This window comes from Pseudorasbora parva, chromosome 4, assembly GCF_024679245.1.
Source record: "Pseudorasbora parva isolate DD20220531a chromosome 4, ASM2467924v1, whole genome shotgun sequence".
NCBI lineage: Eukaryota > Metazoa > Chordata > Actinopteri > Cypriniformes > Gobionidae > Pseudorasbora > Pseudorasbora parva.
Window position 1 is genome coordinate 9,438,007 of NC_090175.1, and position 17,638 is coordinate 9,455,644.

The 17,638-nt window shown below is 39.7% G+C and overlaps 1 protein-coding gene across 1 annotated transcript; it reads left to right on the top strand.

Annotated features, from left to right (window-relative positions):
- The first annotated feature begins 100 nt into the window (after positions 1–100).
- capn9 (calpain 9) lies at positions 101–17,020 on the top strand. Its single transcript, XM_067440807.1, has 20 exons — positions 101–485; positions 4,240–4,309; positions 4,609–4,727; positions 4,802–4,935; positions 5,020–5,188; positions 5,278–5,361; positions 5,463–5,548; positions 9,539–9,616; positions 9,768–9,928; positions 10,874–11,031; positions 13,125–13,333; positions 13,669–13,705; positions 13,867–13,947; positions 14,841–14,898; positions 15,001–15,065; positions 15,231–15,299; positions 15,396–15,474; positions 16,278–16,394; positions 16,626–16,684; positions 16,946–17,020. Exons 1-20 carry the CDS (start codon positions 279–281, stop codon positions 16,970–16,972), a joined length of 2,067 nt encoding a protein of 688 aa, XP_067296908.1. The 5' UTR covers positions 101–278; the 3' UTR covers positions 16,973–17,020.
- The last annotated feature ends 618 nt before the right edge of the window (positions 17,021–17,638 follow it).

Here is a 17,638-nt window from a genome sequence, read left to right on the forward strand (position 1 = left end):
CTGATGTTTATTAGCATTCTAGTACAGTAATACCATAGTAAAGCTCTCATGCAGCGGCTGATCCGCCTCCTCACAAACGGGCGTGCCCGCTTTCACCCTAACCAGTTTCTGCTTTTGATGGGTGTGACGCCAACTTGACAAGCCTGTCCATCGGCCAGTGTGGCTGAGTTTATCTCGCACATACGCACGCTTACTGCTCCTGAAGACAGGTGTCTTCTGTGTCCTCTACAAGTGTCCTCTCTGTGGTTTTTGGAGTTTGGCTTGCAGCTGATTTGAAGATGCCCTACACTGTGAATCCGACGAGTGGCTCGGGCCAGGCGACCCTAGTGGAGAGCACACAGGCGGACGGGAAGACTTTTGAACAGCTCCGGCTGGAGTGTTTGCAGAAGGGAAAGTTGTTTGAGGATCCAGACTTCCCTGCCGTGGAAGACTCGATCTTCTTCAGCCAGAGGGTCCCGGTTAACTTTGAGTGGAAGAGGCCGGGGGTAAGTGAGCACTTCACACACTAAACAATGCTGGGTTAAAAACAACCCAAGTTGGGCTGAAAATGGACAAACCCAGAAATTGGGTTGTTTGAACCCACAGTGAATGGACCCATTCAAACAACCCAATTTCTAGAGTGCATGATTCTGCAAGATGCCTCATTTTTGACACCTGGATAAGGTTCCTGCGGAAATTAAGAGTTGATGCATCTCGGGTATGACATATTGGGATAATCTGGGTTATTTTATGCAATTTTGACTTCAATAACTCACTGCAATATCAAACAAGACTTGTTCACCCAAACAAAACGAGGCCCCAACTTTATTACAAACACGCTGGATTTGATGGAGAAAGATCTCCTATTGTTGCAGATAACTTTAAATGGGATATATTTCATATAAATGGACACTGCAGAGGGAATTGTGTGTGACACTTGAGGGTGTTCCCTGAAATCTATAAGATAAAAATTGAGCATAACCCTACAAATGTGTGGAATTATCAAATCAAAAGATTTACCTCAACACTAATGAAGGATGAAATTCTGAATTTAGTCACTTTAGTGGCAGATAAAGGCATTATTAAAGTTAAAGTAATAAAGTTAAAGGGATTTATTATTGAATGGGGTAGAAGTATTGCATTCTCTGATGATCCTCCAGTTCATGTTTGCATGAATGAATGGGAGTGGTTTTTACGGTTAGTAATTACCAACTGATTTGCTAATTAAAAACGTTGACATGATTTTTGACTGTTATGGCAGACGACTGATTTCCTTTTCCATGCAATTAACATGTTTCATTACGCAAGTGTGCACATTTTAAAACCTGTCACACAAGTTTGCAGAGTAATTCCAGGCATTGAATCAACCAGAGCTGCATTTCCCAAAAGCATTGTTACAAGTCTATAAAATGTCAACGAACCATTGCCAATAATCACTGCCATTGATGTTTCCATAAAGAACATCTGACAGCCATGGGACCTTTTAATTGATCACTGAATGTTCTTGGATATTTTAAATGTTTTCTCAAATTACAGTTCTTTTAATTGATTACTGAAAGGCTCTTTGAGAAGAGCCAAAGGAAGGCAAGTTTATTTGTATAGCACATTTTATACCCAATGGCAATTCAAAGTGCTTTACATAGAAATTAATTTAAATATTGATAACATATGCATGAGAAATAAGAATACCATGTAAGAATTAAAAATAAAAACAAGGATAATTAAAACAGTTGTAAAGAGAATAAAACAATACAAATATTAAAATACTCAATAGTGGTTAGAAAAAAATGATAAAAAATATCCTCCAGTTTACAGTCTACACACATGTACCACCTTAATGAGAACACCCCTCATTCATTTCTTTCTCAAACACGTTCATAGCATCCATTTCAATCACTATTCCCTGATTTTTACCCACAAACCTTCTTGTCTTTGAAAAAACTTGTCTTTTTTAGTCTTTGAGAAACCCAAAATGGTTCTTTTATGGCATTGCTGTGAAACCCCCCTTTGGTCTTTAAGGTCAACTAGGCTCACAATGCTTTTGGGAAACAAATCCTAGGTTGTCCACACAATAAAAGCTCATAACTGTGCATTAAATACATTTTTAGCCATTGGAGACGGTGTGCATGCAACAGGTCAGGAATGCAGGTGGAATGTCGGCATGCACAGAATGCATGTCGTTGATTGTTGAAATATAAAGTGGATGGTTTTATTTAGTTATTGGGCCAGTCGGCTGAGATTAAGAGCAGGTTATCAGTGGTTGTGATGAATGACATATGATCCACACCCCTTATGCTTGTGGGACTTTAAGGACCTCTGAATGAAACTACAACTGCATTTCATTCCAGGGTGTTCCTGTAGAACGACCTTAGATATGCGGCGAGTGAAGAGTGTGGGCTCGTGAATGTGAACACACCTCACACAGGCATCATGGGCGTTCACACACCTCCTGCTGTCTTTAATCAAACGCTTCATTTGTAACAGCTGGTCATGTGATGTGTCGTAACTTCTGGAAATGTCTGTAAAAAGCAGCTGTTGTTAAAAATTAACAGCAGCAGAATTAATAGGAGCAAAGTTTACTGTTGTATGAACAACGCACACTAACCAACTCTTGTCAGATTTGTTTTTCTAAAGAACCCAAAAAAGGTCAAAAAACTAAAAGTTTTTCTTCTATTAACAATTACCCTCGCACACCTGTAGGTGATGGATAGGTGCGTAAGAGAGAACCAAAAAAGGTCAAAAAACAAAAGAAAGTCTCACACTCTATCACAAAGTATCAAAAATGTCTTTATTTGCAACATTTCGGTCCCATATATATATATATATATATATATATATATATATATATATATATATATATATATATATATATATATATATATTTCCAAATGTATTAGGGCATCCCTCCAAATCACTGAATGCAGGTGTTCAATCACTCCCGTGGCCACAGGTGTATAAATCAAGCACTAAACATACAGACGCTTCTACAAACATTTGTGTAAGAATGGGTCGCTCTCAGGAGCTCAGTGAACTCATGCGTGATACTGTGATAGGTTGCCACCTGGCAATAAATCCATTAGTGAAGTTTCCTATCTACTAAATATATTCCACAGTCAACTGTTAGTGGTGTTATAACAAAGTAGAAGCAATTGGGAACAACAGCAACTCAGCCACAAAGTGGTTCTGTAGGCTGCATAAAAATCACAGAGTGGGGTCAGCACATGCTGAGAGTCAAAGTGTGCGCCAACTTTCTGCAGAGTCAATAGCTACAGACCTCCAAACTTCAGCGGCTTTCAGATGAGCTTTAGATCAGTGTGTAGAGAGCTTCATGGATTGAGTTTCCATGGCCGAGCAGCTCATCCAAGCCTTTCATCACCAAGAGCAATGCAAAGCGTGGGATGCAGTGGATTAAAGCAGCTGCCACTGGACTCTAGAGCAGTGAGACGTGATCTCTGAAGTTATCAATCACACTTCTCTATCTGGCAATCCCATGGACGAGTCTGGGTTAGGCGGTTGCCAGGAGAACAGTACTTGCCTGACTGCATTATGCCAAGTGTAAAGTTTGGTGTAGGGGGATTATGGTGTGGGGTTGTTTTTCAGAGGTTGGGCTTGGCCCCTTAGTTCCAGTGAAAGGAACTCTTAATGCTTCATTCCAAGATATTTTGGACAATTTCATGCTCCCAACTTTGTGGGAACAGATTGGGGACGACCCCTTCCTGTTCCAGCATGACTGCGCACCAGTGCACAAAGCATCGGTCCATAAAGACATGGATGAGTGAGTTTGGTGTGGAGGAACTGGACTGGCCTGCACAGAGTCCTGAGCTCAACCCGATAGATCACCTTTAGAATGAATTTGAGCGGAGACTGAGAGCCAGGCCTTCTCGTCCAACATCAGTGCCTGACCTCACAAATGTGCTTCTAGAAGAATGGTCAAAAATTCCCATAAATACACAGAAGAGGGTGGCAAAGAGTGGGCCAACTCCATAATAAACCCCACGGATTAAGAATGGGATGTCATTAAAGTTCATGTGCATGTAAAGGCTTTTCAATACTGTCAATACTTTTCGCAATATAGTGTATGCCTGATCACAGTCCTGGGACCGAAGCATTGCAAATAGTTATTCTTGATACTTTTGTAAATAGCGTGTGGGACTTCCTTTTTCCTTTTTGTGATGGACAGACAGTGGATGTATAGATCAACGGAAGGATGGGTGTTATCAGATTTGTTCAACTGATTTATATTTATCTGTTCAAATTCAGGAAATCTGCAAAAACCCACAATTCATCACAGGAGGAGCCACCAGGACAGACATCTGTCAGGGGCAGCTGGGTAATTTGTCTCGTTTCAGGTTACTCAAATGTTTTTTTGTCAAATGAAACCCTACAATGAGCAAAACACCTTCAATGACCAATGAATGAAACTATCTATAATAATCATATGTGACCCTGAACCATCAGTCGCTGAGTCATGAGTTGCACAGGTATATCTGTGGCAATAGCCAACAATACACGTTCCATTTTTTATATATATATCCCAGATTTTCAAATCCTTATGACTGGTTTTGCGGTCCAGGTTCACATATTATAAATGGCCATGCATTAAATCAGTTGTCCTTCATGCCCGTGCAGGAGACTGCTGGCTGTTGGCAGCGGTCGCCTCCCTGACCCTCCATGAGGAAACGCTGAAGAGGGTCGTACCCCATGACCAGAGCTTTGATCGCGGGTATGCCGGCATCTTCCATTTCCAGGTGAGTCTCGCTCGCTGTAGGTCTACAGGTTCACAATGGTCTTGAACTCTGATCAAACGTACCTTCTTGTGCAGTTCTGGCAGCATAATAAATGGATGGATGTGGTGGTGGATGACAGACTCCCGTGTGTGAGGGACAAGCTGGTGTTCCTCCACTCCGCGGACCAAACCGAGTTCTGGAGTGCGCTACTGGAGAAGGCCTATGCCAAGTATGCTCTTAATTTACAAATAAAATGACTTCCTGTTAAATCTAGTTTTGGGGTGTCAAACTCAATCCTGTGTGCGTCTCTCAGACTGAACGGCAGCTATGAATCCCTGAAAGGTGGAAGCACAATGGAGGCGATGGAGGACTTCACCGGAGGCGTGGGGGAGATGTACGAGACGAAAACCGCACCCAACAACCTCTTCATCATCCTCAAGAAAGCCTTGGAGAGGGGGTCCATGCTCGGCTGCTCCATCGACGTAAGCGAAGTTCGATTCAAATTGAGATCAATAACATACTGTAGTCTTTCGTTCCCGGTTTCCAGATGTTTGTGTTTTCATATCGCTAGATCACAAGTTCTGCTGAATCCGAAGCCCAAACCACTACCGGTCTGGTTAAAGGCCATGCTTACTCCATCACTGGAGTGGATGAGGTAACCACATCAACCTTCATTTAATCAAGATGTTTGTTTATTATCTTCTCTTTTTTAGCTTAGATTCAGTTTTCTCTCTCTAATTCGTCTTGCCTCTTCAGGTCAACTACAGAGGAACAAAGGTCCAGCTGATTCGTGTCCGTAACCCCTGGGGTCAGGTGGAGTGGAACGGGCCCTGGAGTGACAAGTAGGCATCCACTAATTGATCACATAATTCAAGAAAAAGTCTGTTTATTAAATAGGGATGCACGATATTATCGGCACAACATCGGAATATGAAAAAATTATGCCGATCTGCCTTGCCGATATGATAATGTGTTGATATGCGCCTGCAATAACTCACGTGTGCAAGGAGTGCTACAGCGACGGGACCATGTCAGCACTGCGGTCATTCTTCAAGTGAAAACAAGCAAATGCATTGCATGTACAGTGATTTATATTGACTGTTTTTAAATGCTCCCTCGAATTTGTGAATGCGCATGACCGTCAGCGGCAGATTTGCCTGGTTTTCACAACAACTAGACCAAAACTAATCCAAAACAAGCCCATCGCGTCTCTCCACTCTCTAGTGCGTGCAGCAACCTCCACAGCAGCAGCAGAAGCCTCCTCCAGGCCCTAGTGCCCGCCCGCCAGACCGATATATATACATGTAGTGTACCGATATATATATATATACATGTCGTGTACCGATATATATATATATATATATACATGTAGTGTACCGATATATATATATACATGTAGTGTACCGATATAGATATATATATATATATATATACATGTCGTGTACCGATATATATATATACATGTAGTGTACCGATATATATATATACATGTAGTGTACCGATATATATATATATATATACATGTAGTGTACCGATATATATATATACATGTAGTGTACCGATATATATATATACATGTAGTGTACCGATATATATATATACATGTAGTGTACCGATATAGATATATATATATATACATGTCGTGTACCGATATATATATATACATGTAGTGTGCCGATATATATATACATGTAGTGTACCGATATATATATACATGTAGTGTACCGATATATATATATATATATATATATATATATATATATATATATATATATATATATATATATATATATATATATATATATATATATATATATATATATATATACATGTCGTGTACCGATATATATATACATGTAGTGTGCCGATATATATATACATGTAGTGTACCGATATATATATATACATGTAGTGTACCGATATATATACATGTAGTGTACCGATATATATATACATGTAGTGTACCGATATAGATATATATATATACATGTCGTGTACCGATATATATATATATATATATATACATGTAGTGTGCCGATATATATATATATACATGTAGTGTACCGATATATATATATATACATGTAGTGTACCGATATATATATATATATATATATATATATATATATATATACATGTCGTGTACCGATATATATATACATGTCGTGTACCGATATATAAATACATGTAGTGTACCGATATATATACATGTCGTGTACCGATATATATATAATAATAATAATAATAATAATAGATTTTATTTATAACGCACTTTTCATTCCGAAGAATCTCAAAGTGCAACAAAGGGGGGAAAAAATAACAAAAAAAATTAATAACAAGTAAAAATATAGAATACTACAAACAATTAACCAACACAGAAAACATAACAGAAACAGAGCTGATGGTGAACAGAAGCAGAGCTGATGGTGAACAGAAACAGAGCTGATGGTGAACAGAAGCAGAGCTGATGGTGAACAGAAACAGAGCTGATGGTGAACAGAAACAGAGCTGATGGTGAACAGAAACAGAGCTGATGGTGAACAGAAGCAGAGCTGATGGTGAACAGAAACAGAGCTGATGGTGAACAGAAACAGAGCTGATGGTGAACAGAAACAGAGCTGATGGTGAACAGAAGCAGAGCTGATGGTGAACAGAAAACAGAGCTGATGGTGAACAGAAACAGAGCTGATGGTGAACAGAAACAGAGCTGATGGTGAACAGAAACAGAGCTGATGGTGAACAGAAACAGAGCTGATGGTGAACAGAAACAGAGCTGATGGTGAACAGAAACAGAGCTGATGGTGAACAGAAACAGAGCTGATGGTGAACAGAAGCAGAGCTGATGGTGAACAGAAAACAGAGCTGATGGTGAACAGAAACAGAGCTGATGGTGAACAGAAACAGAGCTGATGGTGAACAGAAGCAGAGCTGATGGTGAACAGAAACAGAGCTGATGGTGAACAGAAACAGAGCTGATGGTGAACAGAAAACAGAGCTGATGGTGAACAGAAACAGAGCTGAGGGTGAACAGAAACAGAGCTGATGGTGAACAGAAACAGAGCTGATGGTGAACAGAAAACAGAGCTGATGGTGAACAGAAAACAGAGCTGATGGTGAACAGAAACAGAGCTGATGGTGAACAGAAAACAGAGCTGATGGTGAACAGAAACAGAGCTGATGGTGAACAGAAACAGAGCTGATGGTGGAAGTCTCTGTTAGCTCCGCAGCACACTGTGGTCCACTCCATGTTTTACATTTCTCCCAGCGCCAGTGTCCTGATGACATCGTCGAGGCATGACAGCTGAAGACCAGATGATGGGTCTTCATGACGATTCAAACGATGGGGATCGCGCAGCACCATGCAGGAGGCAGACAAAGCTCTCCGGGCACTTCTGTGGACACACCGGGGTCGGCGCAGAAGTCCAAGCCGCTCCACGGCCGCAATGCAGGATGGAACAGCGGCGCAGCCGAGAAGCGGAACTTCCCAACATCATGCCGGACGCCGATGACACTGGCCCGGATGACGCTAGCCCGGTGCAAACTTCAGCCACCGTGCAGCTTAAGCCCAAGGGAGACCACCAGTGAGCAGTCGCGGCGAGAAACATCAAATGTCCTCCAAACAAGAAGCAACCGCAGCAATTCAAACATAAACATTAGAGAAGCTGTGGAAAACGGCGAAACGACGAACAACGTCCTCTCAGTGGCTGTCAGCAATCAGCAACAGTCCCAATTGTAGCTCTGACTGTTAGACTAGTAACAAACATAAGGAAATAAAATAAAATCTAAATCTAATAGTACATTAACATGATTTGTGGGTGGAGAAGCGGCGAACAGACAACGCCAGCGTCCTCTCCCCCACGTTGCCTAGCAACCTTCATATATATACATGTAGTGTACCGATATATACACTGTTGTTACAGTTATACAATGGAAAGTAGAATACACAAATAAATTGAAGTTACTTCTTGTTCTGAATAAACAAATCAGTAATGATGTCATAAATCACAAGCATGACACTTGTAAATTAAATACTTTTATATACAGTGTTTTAATCTGTACGGATGTCATGCCACCCCCACTTCATTTGCACAAACGTTAAATCCAAAAATACAATATTTATGTTACAGCTGGATATGGGGTGAAAAATGATGGCTTTTGTTATTATTTTCAGGGCTTTTAATATACTCTTATCATAAAAAGAACTGTATTGACATCTATTTATCTTCAACAAGAATCCTTTTAGTAAGGAGACCTCAGAAATCTTAAAAAAAAAAAAAAAAAATTGCTCAAAATGGTGTCGTTTCCAAACAAAGGGAAAAAATAAACATATATCGGCATCGGCCAAAATGAGCTGAAAAAATTGGCATATCGGATATCGGCAAAAATCCAATATCGTGCATTCTTAAAAATGAAAATAAATCATAAAATAATTGTCAAGAAATATTATAGAGATTAGACAGTCTTGTGTCATATACCGTTGCAGATGTCTAATAGAATGCAATATGCACTATGTGAAAAATGCACACATTTATGAGAATGTGTTATTGTATCTTTTTATTCAACAAGAGAATTTACAAAGAATTTATAAAAAAATAAGTATTTCATTAAACCAGTTAGGTTTTACATTACAAAAAAGCCTCCAAAAAACAATGGTATTAGCCAATATACAGTGTTGGAAAGGTTACTTTTGAAATGTAATAGGTTACAGAAGATTACAAGTTCTAGCAGACCTTCAAGCAGACGGAAAAATACATAGTGCAGCTTTAATAACTAAATATATTACATTAGCACCAGGTATGTCTGTGTAAATGCTCCATATTTTGTGTTTTCAGCTCCAGGGAATGGAGCTCCATTGACAGTGCAGAGAAGAACCGATTGCTTCATAACTCCTTGGATGACGGAGAGTTCTGGTAGGTACGGCCCACCGGCCCAGTTCACACCAGGCTAATTAATCTGAAACGATTTCACTAAAACGGCTCGGAGAAGTTTCTGCTGAACAAGCGTCCAGTAAGCTCCTCCAGGCCTGCGGTATTAACTCTGTAATGACTTCTTGTGTTGCAGGATGGAGTTTGGAGACTTCAAAGCCAACTACGATAAGATCGAGATCTGTAACCTGACTCCAGACTCTCTGTCCGAAGACAGTACGAAGAAGTGGGAGGTCAACCTGTTTGAGGGCAACTGGATCAGGGGCTCCACGGCTGGCGGCTGCAGGAACTACATCGGTCAGTATTTGTGTAGATTTCATCTTAAAAGTATGGACATTTAGGGTGCGTTCACACTTGTCATGTTTGGTTGGATTAAAATAAACCCTGGTGCGATTGCTCGGTTTGTGCGGTTCTTTGAACATATGTGAACGCTGCCATCCGAACCCTGGTGCGCACCAAACAAGCGGACCGAGACCGCTAAAAAGATGAGTATCGGTCCGCTTCTAAACGAACTCTGGTGCGATTCGACTGATATATGAACGCAACACGGACCAAAGACATGTAGACGAACCAAAAACAGGAAGTAATGTCACAAGATGCGACGCATAGTCAGCTGATTTGACGACGCGGAAAGATCGGTGTATCCAAAATGAGTTGAGGGCAAACGTGGAGCAACGAGGAGGTAAGTTCCTCATCAATATTTGGTCCGACGAGCACGTTTTGAAAATGCTAGAAAAACACACAAAAAGCACATCTGGTTCTTATCATCAAAGGACCTGTGTTGGCCATTAGTTGGTACTCAACTGCCGTCTCTTTTACAGCCGATCTTTGTTTCTGCAACTGAGGAAATCCTGCTGCTGTTTTGAAAGTTTTGAACATTTTATGAGATCTTCGTGAGTTCTCAGCTGGTAAAAATAAAACCATATGTACACGGATAAAATGATGACGTTTAATCCAGCACACAGAATTGTTTTGAAAGTTCGGCAAGCAAGCTCCTACGTCATATAAGCCGACCAATCAGGTTAAGAACGTCTCCCTATACCTTTGGGTCTGTAACTTAAGTGTGTTAAAAATGCCAGTGTGAACGCTAAGCGGACCAGGACTATGTTTTGTTTTTGTTTTTTGATCCGGACCAAACAAACCGAACTACAAGTGTGAACGCACCCTTAAACATGAGGCAACAGAAATTTCATTCTTTAGTGTTTCATAGACCAACATTTGCGTTCCTCTTTATCTTCTCAGACACATTCTGGACAAACCCGCAATTTAAGCTTCGTCTGAAAGATCCAGATGATGGGGATAAGTTGTGTAGCGTCATTGTGGCCCTGCTGCAGAAGAACCGCCGTCGGCTCAGGAAAGAGGGGCTTGACATGGAGACCGTCGGCTTTGCCATTTACGAGGTGAGAAAGATAAAACGTAGATGAGTTTAGAGAACTTCAGAGCCAGGCAGTAGTAGAGTACATTTACTTGAGTACAGTACTTAAGTACAATTTTGAGGGATCTGTACTTTACTCAAACATAATTTTTGGGGAGTACTCATGACTTTGCTCAAGTACATTTGAGAGGCAAATATTGTACTCTTTACTCCACTACATTTCTATCCATAGTTACTACTTCTAAAAAAGCCCACTAGGAAACCTTCAATTTGTTGTCTTCCTCTCAAATGTGATTGGATTGTGCAGGCGCCACTGATTGGGACGGCCTGTAAGCAATCCCCTTCAGCTTTCCGCCAGGTCAGATTTAGATAAGAGATGAAACCATGAACGAAACAATGGACGAAACAATGGATGGAATAAGCCAACCCGTGCGGTGTGTTTAACACAGTCAGGTTCAAATGTGGCTGCAAAAAATCCATTTAAACTCTAGCAGAGGTTTGTCAGAGCGTTGCCTTTGTGCTATTGCCTTGTGGACAAGTGAGAAATGTTAAATAAAGCAACATGGTAAAAAGATGAAAATTACTTGATTTTACTTTCAATAACTTTTACATTCTCTAAGGTTTTAAAGGGGGGGTGAAACACTCAGTTTCAGTCAATCTCATGTCAATCTTGAGTACCTATAGAGTAGTATTGCATCCTTCATATCTCCGAAAAGTCTTTAGTTTTATCATATTTATAAAAGAAATATGGGCTGTACCGAGTCTTTCCGGAAAAAACCGAGCGCCTGGAGGCGTATCGTGTAGGCGGAGCTAAAGAATAACAAGCGCGCAAAGCGGTGACGTCCTCAAGCGTGGAGAAACCCATCTATCTCAGCTAATACAGATAATGATCCAGAATCATATCTGAGGCTGAAATAAATTGAACAGGAGAAACGGCAACATCAGGATGTCCGTCTCTGTGGTATGTACTGTATTTAGGGGCCTTTGTGTGCAGTTTATGAGGACATGATTCGGTTTATGGACTATTGTATGTGACTAGACCTTAGAGGTAGCAAGCAAAACGGTTTTGCACGTCAGAGTCAGAATAGTGTAACGTTATACAGAACAACAATGGAGTAACCGTTAGCGCATTTGAATGACGAAGCACGCGATCATATCGTTTACTGATGTTTACTCATGCGACGGTAGCCAATAGCAGAGACATTTGAAGTTGATTTACTCACCGGCATCTTCCAAAGCAGGATCGCTCTGTCAAAAACACACTTCTTTGGTATGATTTGGTGAAGTCCTGTGACAGCAGTGACCGTGGAAATCCACTTTGCGACGCGACTGAAGCGATGCCTTGAAGCTTCCCGTCATTTCTGCGTTCAAATCGGTTCAAATGCAGCGCTGCCTTCCCGGAATGCTGTGCTGAAGCGCTGAAGTCGCTCGACGTCACCCATAGGAATAAAGTGGAGCGCGGCGCGTCATAAGTGTTCACGGACGACTGGATCTGCACCTGAGAGACTGTTTACGGCGTGCATTTCCTCTCTCCCTCTAGTCACGCGCGCGCGCACCCTACCGGGAGAAGAGCCCGTACAGCCCATACAAGGACCTTCCGCTCTATTTAACGTCAAGTAGACCCATACTCGAAAAAAACTCGCCGAAACTTGTGAGAAACCGGAAGGAGTATTTTTAACACAGAAATACTCCATCAAACGTCCAACATTAGTTTTTGAAACTTTGTCTATGTTTAGGATGGGAATCCAAGTCTTTAAAGGTGTAAAAAGCTCTGTATGCATGAAACAGCATTTCACCCCCCCTTTAACATTAATATTTTTCATAACTCCATGTAGGATGTTTCTGCACATAAAAGTAAGCACTGTGGCAGGAGTAATGCAATATTTAGAAAATGTACTCTTGCTCCTCAAGTACTTTTAAAACCAAGTACTTCAGTACTTTTACTTAAGTAGACATCTGACTGTAGTGTTTTTACTTGTACTCGAGTAAAATTTAGCAGGGCTTATCTGTACTTTTACTCAAGTAATGAAGCTGTGTACTCTGTCCGACTCTGGAGAACTTCTTGAAGTGCTTCTAGCTCCACAAAAGTCTGACCTGCTCCCTTTACCGTACCCATAGGCTCCTGATGATCAAGACCACCAGGGGAAGGACTTTTTCCGCTATAATGGCTCTAAAGCGCGGAGCCGTAGTTACGTCAACATGAGGGAGGTGTCCGAACGCTTCCGACTGCCACCAGGAAATTACCTGTTGGTGCCGACCACCTTCCAGCCGCACAAAGAGGCCGACTTCCTAATCCGGATCTTCTCCGAGAAGAAAGCTGGAGCTATGTATGTCTATCCAACATACTCTTCGGTTTTATCAGCCAGATTTTGTATATAATGATAATGAACTAAAGAATATTCTATATAACTGATCATTTAAGCATATGAAGTTTGCTTTAGTGCATTTTGGAAAACATGTTTTCCATAAAATAAAATAACATTTCCAACGAGAAACTGAGTCGTGTCTTAGGCAGAAACTAACATTTATTATTTTTGTTAGTTAGAGGGTGGTCAGTGAGGTAGTTCCTCTAAATATACTCAAATAGGTTATATTCATTATATTCAGTAGATATATTTTTACAGCACATTACTGTATAATGTATTATGTTTTGTGTTTGCAGTGAGATGGGAAACACTATTCAAGCAGATTTGCCAGAAGTGAGTCAAAAAAAATCTAATCATTGGTTCATGCCATGGTTTATTTTTGTGTCTTTGTGCAAGACTCGTCAGTTTTCAGTCAAATACTGTTTGGGGGTAAATAGTTTAATGTGAGCAGATGTTGTAAGTTAAAAGTGTATGTTTATGTCTAATTTGTAAAGCCACCGAAGCCAAACCCACCTGAGGAAGAGACAGATGAGGAGAAGGGCCTGAGGAGACTTTTTGAACAGATCGCCGGATCGGTAAGACACAGAAAACTACGGAAGCTTGTTTCCTTTCCGCCACATAATAGCTAGGCTAATAATAATAATAAAGAAAAATATGTATTAAATAATAATGTAAAAAATAAATATTATGGATTGAAGCCCCTAAAAGAGACACGGTGAAGGGGAGAAGTATGGAGGAAAAAATATTTGTCTTCAAATGTTTTGGGTTCCGGTGAGAAACTTTGCATGTGCTCGCAAAGAGCTCATAAAAGTTAAACTTTTTTTTTTAATAGCCTATAAATAAAAGCAGAAAATAATAAATTAAGGGAAAGAAATACAAAATTTAATTTAATGATTTAGTATATTTTTATTAAAAAATTATTCATATTTATTTTATCAAGTCATTTGTTCTGTTATTTGTTTTTCTATTATCACATTTATTGATCTATTTATCTGTTTATTCATTTACATAGGCTATGAGTAGGCTAGGCTATATTTATTCATTTATTTACTTTTAATTTATGCAGGTTTGGTCCTTCATATGTTCTTGAGATTATATAAAACTAATAGGCTACGTAAATCATTAAAAAAAATTATAAAATTTAAACAAATCATTAATTAAAAACAAGAACAATCCCCAAAAAAGCGTACGGTAATAAAAAAGGTTTAAAAAAGTATACCTGCATCATACAGGCTGGATGTCATGTGACTATTAACTGACATCCGTGAACGTGTTTCATTATTTTAAATATTGATTTAAAATCTTACAGGGTACTTTTTAAGATATATATTTTGGGCCTAATTGTTTCGGCTGATAAACACGTTCCCTGTGGCGGTGCAGTGATGTGGTTCAGGCGGAGCGCGCCCTCGTCTGGTTACAGTCTGTGTTACACATAGTCAGTAAAACAGTTCCCAATGTGTCCCTGCAGGATAAAGCCATCAGCGCCAGAGAACTGCAGCATGTGCTGAACAATGTTCTGAGCAGAAGTGAGTCTGTCAACATTTTCAAGCTTCTTAACCCAAGAATAATTTCAGTATTCAGTGATACATATGAAAGCTAACATGTCAGGTAACCCTGTGTCTCTGCAGGGAAAGAGGTGAAGTTTGATGGATTGACCCTCAACACCTGCCACAGCATCATAAACCTGATGGATGTATCCTCTCAGTGGCTGTCTATGTGTTATTCATCTAAAAACAACAACAACTAACCAACTCCTGTCCCAGAAACTAACAGTGAATGTCTAGTGAAACTCTTGTCATGTTTGTAGGGAATATGACAATAATACTGTATATTATCAGTTTTCCTGAACCGAGAACAGGTGGATGGCTCAGGAATGCTGGAATTCGGCGAGTTCAAAGTCTTCTGGGATAAGCTGAAGAAATGGATTGTAAGTTGCAGAATCACACATTTAATCGTCCGTTTGTCATGAACTACCATATTTTTCAGAATGAAGTTTCCAAGTTGTGTCTTGTGCCGATTGTAGATGCTGTTCCTGTCTTACGACACGGATCGTTCAGGACGCATGTCTTCCTACGAGCTCCGCAGTGCTCTGAACGCTGCAGGTAAACACACGGGACAGGACAGCCTGATCATCAACTAAAACGGCGCAATTTAAAGGGACAGTTCACCCAGAAATGAAAATGTGATGTTTATCTGCTTACCTCAGAGGAATCCAACATGTAGGTGTGTTTATTTCTTCAGAAGAACACAAATGAAGATTTTTAACTCAACCGTTGCTAGAATTAGACCCCATTGACATGCATTATACGAGCAACGGTTAGAGTTAAAATCTTTATTTGTGTTCAACTGAAGAAACAAACACACCTATATGTTGGATTCCTCTGAGGCAGATAAACATCACGTTCTTATTTTTGGGGTGAACTATCCCTTTAAATAGAATTATTTAGAAATAATTAGTAAATAATACTAGGGTAATTATTGGTACGCGATTTAGACCAGGGGTTTTCAATCGTTTTTATGAACCAGACCCCCAAAATATGCTCATTAGATTAATGAAAACGAATATTATGAATTTGTCTAAAAATTATTTGGAAAATATTTTGTTTCTATGAAGTTAATTGTTACAATTTAGCACTGTACTGTTAGATTTACCTGTTTATTATGATTACTATCATTATTATATTATATATATTTATCACATTTTTATTTATTTTAAATAATAATGTGTGTGTGTATGTGTATATATATATATATCAAATTGTATTTATTTTTAAATAAAATTTTATTTATTTAATTTATTAAATAGATAAATTTATAAAATTTATATATATATATATATATATATATATATATATATATATATATAAAAACCCATTTAGACTCTGTTTGTGTTTTCTTCATCCAGGGATGCAGTTGAACAATAAGATTCTGCAGTTGCTAGGTCTGCGGTTCGCAGACGAGAGCTTGGAGATTGATTTTGATGATTACCTGACGTGCATCGTGCGTCTGGAGAACATGTTTCGTAAGTGACAGCGCTGCATTAAACATTAAACAGAAAACCTCAAGGTCTGATTAGACTCAATATTGCTGGAAGATGCCTTTGGTGATGAATGTCAAAGCAAGCATTTGTGATTTATTAGTAATATTCAGTAAAATCTGTGATTTCTATTAGTAATATTCAGCATCTTCCATAACAAGTGAGGTGTAAATAAAACCCAAGCACTAGAAACACAGATTTTGGCATGTGTTACAGGAGTTTTCCAGGCCTTTGATAGCAAAAAGAAAGGAGAGATCAGTCTGAACATCCAACAGGTAACGCTACATTTTGTATTTACATTAGTAAATGTAAAAAAGGCACAAAGGTATCCATTTATTTATTTTGCAATAGTTCCTATACATTGAGTAGAACACAAGAATGTTAAGCAAGTTAAACTCACATAAGTCTTAGGAGTTTCCTTGTTTACTTTTAAGCTGCTCTCATTCTACTAAAAATTTGATTCAGTTGTGCCATTTCCAGTATTTTGTAAGATGCAGTCAGGTCAAATTTATAAACAAATCTTCATTTCTTCACAGTTCCTGATGTTATCCATGAACGTCTGAGGATTCAACCAAATTCGGCGCTACAAACACACACACACACACACACACACACACACACACACACACACACACACACACACACACACACACACACACACACACACACACACACACACACACACACATACACACACACACACACGTTTTGTGAAATGTGGGGACATTCCATAGGCGTAATGGTTTTTATACTGTACAAACTGTATTTTCTATCCCCTTACACTGCCCCTACCCCTAAACCTACCAATCACACACACACACACACACACACACACACACACACACACACACACACACACACACACACACACACACACACACACACACACACACACACACACACACACACACACACACACACACACACACACACACACACACACACACACACACACACACACACACACACACACACACACACACACACACACACACACACACATACTGCCCCTGCCCCTAAACCTACCCATCACAGGAAACATTCTGCATTTTTACTTTCTCAAAAAAACTCCTCCTGTATGATTTATAAGCCTTTTGAAAAGTGGGGACATGGGTAATGTCCTCATATTTCACCCTCTCCTTGTAATACCTGTCATACCCATGTCATTATACACATTTGCGTCCTCATATGTCCCCCCCCCCACACACACACACACTTTCTCATTGATA

What these genes read in the sequence shown, in the direction of transcription:
- capn9 (XM_067440807.1), top strand. Translation starts at nt 279, where the DNA reads ATGCCCTACACTGTGAATCCGACGAGTGGCTCGGGCCAGGCGACCCTA. An exon ending in TGCTCGGCTGCTCCATCGAC is followed by an intron (nt 5,189 to 5,277) that starts GTAAGCGAAGTT and finishes TCATATCGCTAG; the next exon opens with ATCACAAGTTCTGCTGAATC. An exon ending in TTCAAGCAGATTTGCCAGAA is followed by an intron (nt 13,706 to 13,866) that starts GTGAGTCAAAAA and finishes TAATTTGTAAAG; the next exon opens with CCACCGAAGCCAAACCCACC.